Source organism: Bidens hawaiensis, unplaced genomic scaffold (genome assembly GCF_021521415.1).
Source record: "Bidens hawaiensis isolate Kalapana, Puna unplaced genomic scaffold, B.hawaiensis_p1.1 tig00054105_1, whole genome shotgun sequence".
NCBI classification, from domain to species: Eukaryota; Viridiplantae; Streptophyta; class Magnoliopsida; order Asterales; family Asteraceae; genus Bidens; species Bidens hawaiensis.
The window spans coordinates 35542-41824 of NW_027499754.1; the positions used below are offsets into that span (position 1 = coordinate 35542).

Below are 6283 nucleotides of genomic sequence, written 5' to 3' on the forward strand. Positions count from 1 at the left end.
TTGTTTCTAAAGAATCTAGGGTTTTAGCAATAAACCCTAAATCACCCGCCACTTTCTTCAATCCAATCCAACCAAATGGCATTCTCGTCGGCTTTCCGTCGTGTTCTTACCGGATCGTCTTCAATTATCACCTCTCCATTTGCTTCGGTTCGATTCAGCTCAACTCTAACTGCCCCAAAGCTCTTCATTAGCGGTAACTTTATAACTTAACTTTGAAACCCTTTTAAATTTAATCATCAGATTTAGGGGAACTCAGTCTTTATTTATATGCCAAATATTTTATTTTTATGTAACAAATTGAAATATTCGCACAAAAAGCTTGAAATGAGCCGAGCTCGAACCTCAAAATAAGTTTGTTTAATAAACGAGCCCCTGTTCAAGCTTTAGAAATAGAGCTTGAAACCAGCCGAGCTCAAGCTCTCTGTAAGTTAAAACGAGCCGAGCTCGAGATATAGAAATAGAGCTCAAAACGAGCCGAGCTTAAGTTTGAAAAACTACTCACAAGTCGAGATATAGTAATAGAGCTCGAAACAAGCCGAGCTTGAGCTAAAGGTCTCTGTATGTTAAACAAGCCGAGCTCGAGTTTGAAGAACTACTCACAAGTTGAACTATAGTAATAGAGCTTGACATAACCTGAGATTGAGCTTAAAGTCTGAGAATGTTAAACGAGCTGAGCTTGAGCGAGCCTAGTCGAGCTCGGGCTTGGCTTGGCTTGTTTACACCTCTAATGGTGCAGATCGTAAACAGACCTACTTAAAATTGGTATGAGTGCGAGCAAATAGGATTCTTATCACATAACGTGATTAACATCCACAATTACCTTTTGGTCATAAATGTTATTTTTAAAATTTTTAATTATCATTGGATTTTAACATTGCATTATGATGCTTGATGTTATTTCTGAACATCATTTGCAGGTCTGAATAGAAACACTACTGATGAAAAGCTTAGAGAGGCATTTGCTCCTTTTGGCCAGCTTGTTGAGGGTAAATAAATATTGTTTACTTTTTTGCAATTTCATAGTTGACAGTAACACATAAATAAGCCATAAGTTACATAAAATAATTTTTTTTTTCATTTTTTTGAAAATACCACAACGGTCATTAAAAGATGGGTTTATGTTTCATGTCGATTGTTTAGTAGCATGATGACTAACCGAGATGTTGGTGTGTCGGTATCATAGTCACAGGAAACGCTACACCACCACGATCCGCGTACCAGACCGTTTCGTACCGGATCGCAGTACAAAAGCGTACCGATCGCCAATGGTATGCGGTCCGGATTGGAAAATAGAAGCGTACCTGTTTGATTGGCAAATCAAACTTTCACTTACAAAATTGTGTTCCCGATTAAAGAAAAAGGTGTATCGGATAGTAGAAAATCACGTACCGGGATTCCAAAAGACAATTTCAATTTAAAAAAAAAACCAGATGAGATCTCCTTATTTATCTCAATTATTAGCTATCAATAACTCAATATTATCTTCAAAAATAGAAGATTGTTTTTTTTATTAATATATATGGATGGTTAAATATTTTAAAGACCGAGAATGTAACTGTTCGATTATAAACTTTTTAGTTATGAATATGATTATGAATTTTTTGTTTTGATTATGAATTTACACTTATGAGTTATGATTATGAACATTCGGTTTTGTATATGGTACGGCATACCGGACTACATGGTACACCGTACCGCGTACCGAATTGGCGTTCCAAATGAACCTACCCTCCCTCGTACCAAATTTTAGAAAGGCACGAACCGCGTACCACGATTCTTACCGTGTACCGGAACGTACCGCAATCCATGTGACTATGGTCGGTATAAGTGGCACATTTTTATATTACCAACATGTGCATCTTAACTGGTCAACATGTTACTGAATAATCCAAGTAAAACAGAAGGCTATTTTTAATGATGCCGGTGTTATTTTCATAACTACATTAGCTAATGCTGTGGACAAATAAAAAAATATGTTCATTTTTTTAAACACAATAGTCCTCACTTTCTTAACTTTGCAGCAAAAGTTATCATGGACAGAGCCACTCAAAGATCTAAGGGGTTTGCATTTGTCACATATGCATCAATAGAAGAAGCTGAAAAGGCCCGTGAAGGAATGAACGCAAAGTTCTTGGAGGGATGGGTTATTTTTGTTGATCCCGCAAAGCCAAAAGAGTATAGACCTCCTCCTCCTCCTCCTCAACCTGAATCACAACAGTCTTCTGACTTCAGTTTCAAAACAAATAAGACTATCGGTTGGTGTGGCAATTAACAGCTTATTTATTCTTGAAAACGTTTATTTTGAGTGGGTTCTTATCATTTTTCATTTGAATTGGGTAGTCGAGTTATGTGTCTTGACACTTACCATGATGTTACATTATATGGAATATTAATTTAATGGCTATATAGAACTTCATGTTGGCTTAAATGTTTGGATAATAAATTGGTGATGATTTTGGCGTGTTCTTTATTTGTATCTGCTATTTGCATCGATTGTTGAGTTCAGCTTTGATCTGGTGAGTATATGATATCTGCTTCTGTTCCTGCTGACTTCTGATATTAAACCATGTACTGATGTACATAGTAAAATAAACAAGTTGATTTTACCAATATTGGTTATGCAGACATGTGTATCTCATCTAGCAATGTGTTTGTGTCTGGTGCGTTTTTGAGTGCACGTGTTCCTTCGGATGTACAACGACCTGATATTCTTGGTGTATTCTGTTGATGTTACTGGTGATTATGCAAGTGGAATTAATGCATTATATTTTATATTCACAATGAGCTTCAAGCCAAATTCATTGGGCATATGTTCCTGATATTACCACTGAAACTGCTTGATACTGAAGCAGATAGACTATGGTTTGATTCCTAGTGTTGAATGATATATATACCGACTTAGGGAATTGTTAGATGATTCGGAAGAAATTCAGGAGACTGGCTGGGAAGTAAATTACATCAGTCACAAGGCCTGATGTTCTTCCTCGGTTGACAGTGTTGCAAGCTAGGATGGCAGACGAAAAAACGTGAACCTGACTGTTTCTCGAAACATTTGGGGGTGGATGCAATGTATAGAATTAGTTGAGACATGAATAGTATTAAAAGATACACGTTATATTATTTTATTAAATTAAATACTTTATAAGATGTCAAAACTTTAGATTGCTAATAAACAAAAGTGAGAATTGTGCCTCGTATATGAGAAACACGCCCCTGTGTGCAAAAGTAAAGAGACATGACCTAGAAGGAGGAACACCAAAAAGATACGAAATTACTAATAACAATTAACAGAAAGTGAGAAACACCGTATATGATTAACACGCCTATATGAGCAAGAGTAAAGAGATTATATGACCGGTTTAACAAAGGTGGGGACACAACAGGAACGATAGAATGAGGTACGCTTAACACAACCCATCAAAAATAGAATTTTCAAAAGTATTTTAGTATTTGGCATTTCAACTCTAACTTTTTAGATAAGCTTTAAGGTTATTAGTCATTGTCATTGCAACAAGTAATTTTAAACCACACAGAAGGTTAAAATGGTGTGATCTTTTAAAGCTTTCCTCAATTGATGTTGATATCCCGGTTGCCCCTTTCTCCCTCTGCAATCAAAACTGTCGTTTGGGGATTGTGGCGGCAACGAGGCTCCAATACCTGACGGCTTTATTTTTGCTTTCATTAGAAAATTTGTAGTGTTTTTGAACAAGATTTCTCAATCACAATTTCATAAAAATGGTGTGATTAATAAGGACTACAACTCTTCATTTATACATGCAAATAAACCTAATGGGATGCATTGACAAAGTCATCGCAAAGTACTAGACAAACCAACTAAAATTGTAGGTTCTACATCCATATCTATTATCTACTGGGAAACGCTCTTGATGACCCGTTAATTATCACAAAGCTGCTTTCGTTGTTAAGTAAATCAAAAGTCGAAAGCAATGCTTTACCAAGCTTCTAGCACTCACAAGTGGAGATTCTTGATTCAAGCACTTCCTGCTAAACCAGAGGTAACTGTTAGGCCATGTGTAGTGGGGCTACAAATGTGGGCGAGAAAGGGCGACAGGGGCGAGAAAAACTTGTCGCCTGCTTGTTTATGGTGGTGATGATGTGGCTATATATTATTGGTGTGAGGGCGATTTTGGGGCTCACATAGCCTTAGGGGTACGGGTGTGCACCGTTTGGTTCAGTTAATTCCAGTTAATAACCAATATTAAACTTGGGCTAAAATTTTGCTTAAAAATACATGAAATTAATGCTTAAATACATAGAATGAAGGTATAAAACTAAATGAAGTAAATTGCCCCACGGGTAAATTTAAATATCTAAAGGGATGCGCATCAAGGTTCGCCTTTTATTCTTATTTACGCCATAAAGAATGAAACCAAATAATCACCAAAGTTTGCTTTTGTAAAAGGGATTACTCCACAGAATAGTAACCAACTTTGAAAGTTGTTCCAATCAAGTCACTGATACAAACTTTTGTTCCAATCAGGTCACTGAACTTTCATTTTTGTTCCAATCTTAGATATTTTACCTGGATAGCAGGTAATCTAGGTTTTTTTTAATTTTTCAATGTTTTTACTTTGCATAATAACTTTCAGTTCGTTTCAGCACCTAAACGAACTTAAAAATCGCTTAAACGAGCTGTCAGGTGCTGAAACGAACCTAAAAATCGCTTAAACGAGCTGTCAGGTGCTGAAACGAACCTAAAAATCGCTTAAACGAGCTGTCAGGTGCTGAAACGAACCTAAAAATCGCTTAAACGAGCTGTCAGGTGCTGAAACGAACCTAAAAATCGCTTAAACGAGCTGTCAGGTGCTGAAACGAACCTAAAAATCGCTTAAACGAGCTGTCAGGTGCTGAAACGAACCTAAAAATCGCTTAAACGAGCTGTCAGGTGCTGAAACGAACCTAAAAATCGCTTAAACGAGCTGTCAGGTGCTGAAACGAACTTAAAAAAACGCTTAAACGAACTGTTAGGTCCTAAAACGAACTTAATTTTCGCAACCTTTAAAAGTTATTATACAAAGTAAAAACATTGAAAAAATAAAAAAAAACCTAGATTACCTGTTATCCAGGTAAAATATCTATGATTAAAACAAAAATGAAAGTTCAATAACCTGATTGGAACAAAAGTTTGTATCATTGACTTAAACAGCTTTTAAAGTTGATTACTATTTTGTGAAGTAGCCTCTTTGTAAAATAAAGAGATCACTTTTAATCTAACATTACCAATTAAGAAATTGCCATTTCATTTCAAACAAACAATAATTTGCTCTTACTCATGCCACAATCCATCACATCATAACAAAACTATATCAATATTCCGTAACTACACAAAACAGTAACCAAACAACCCTAAGCCTTCTTCAGCAACTTCCCCGCCTTCGCTGGCGATTTCACAGCTTCCTTTGCAGCTGTCTTCTTCGGCAAGAGAACCGAATGAATATGCGGAAGAACACCACCGTGAGCAATCGTCACACAAGCCAAAAGCTTCCCAAGCTCCTCATCATTCCTCACAGCCAAAAGCACGTGTCTCGGATTAATCCTATTCTTCTTATTATCCCTTGCTGCATTTCCCGCTAATTCCAATACCTAATTTCAAATTCAAAAAAAAACACCCAAATTTAAATTTCATCAAAAAAGAAAACACACAATTCATAAAATAATTAGATAAACACCAAAATTACATTAAAAATAGTAAATAAATAACCAAAATTTTATCTTTAAAAAATCCAAATTTCATTAAAAAAAATTCTTTAAAAATTAAAATAAAATTCATACTAAAATCATAAAAAAAATACATAAATAAATTAAAAAAAACCCCAAATTTCATTAAAAATAATAATAAAATACAAAATATAAAACAGAATATTATTTAAAAAAAAGACCCAATTCCATTATTTTTTAACAACAAACTTCATCAAAAAGAAAACCCAAAATTTCATCCAAAAAAAACATAAAAAACCCAAAATTTATACAAAAAAAAAACCAAATTCCTTTATATTAAACAATACCTCAGCAGCGAGGTACTCGAGAACGGCAGCGAGGTAGACCGGAGCTCCGGTGCCGACCCGCTGTGCATACCGGCCTTTCTTCAAATACCGGCCAATCCTACCAACGGGAAACTGAAGACCGGCTTTGACGGACCGGGAAACCGGTTTCTTCTTTGGACCGCCGGCTTTCCTGCCTCCGGCACCTTTCTTGGCCTTTTCCCCGGCGTTCATTGTAAGTTTTTGATGACTGAGGTTAGAGAATATACCGCGGTGGAATA

At 36.0% G+C, this 6283-nt stretch overlaps 2 protein-coding genes across 2 annotated transcripts; one reads left to right on the plus strand and one right to left on the minus strand.

Moving 5' to 3' along the window:
- Positions 1-2467, plus strand: LOC143600436 (organelle RRM domain-containing protein 2, mitochondrial-like). The gene is made up of 3 exons (XM_077078131.1): positions 1-193; positions 918-986; positions 2022-2467. Exons 1-3 carry the CDS (start codon positions 76-78, stop codon positions 2270-2272), a joined length of 438 nt encoding a protein of 145 aa, XP_076934246.1. The 5' UTR covers positions 1-75; the 3' UTR covers positions 2273-2467.
- Positions 2468-5339: 2872 nt separating this feature from the next.
- On the minus strand, positions 5340-6283 carry LOC143600437 (putative histone H2A.5). Its single transcript, XM_077078132.1, has 2 exons — positions 6027-6283; positions 5340-5604 (listed from the first exon to the last, which is right to left on the minus strand). Exons 1-2 carry the CDS (start codon positions 6234-6236, stop codon positions 5368-5370), a joined length of 447 nt encoding a protein of 148 aa, XP_076934247.1. The 5' UTR covers positions 6237-6283; the 3' UTR covers positions 5340-5367.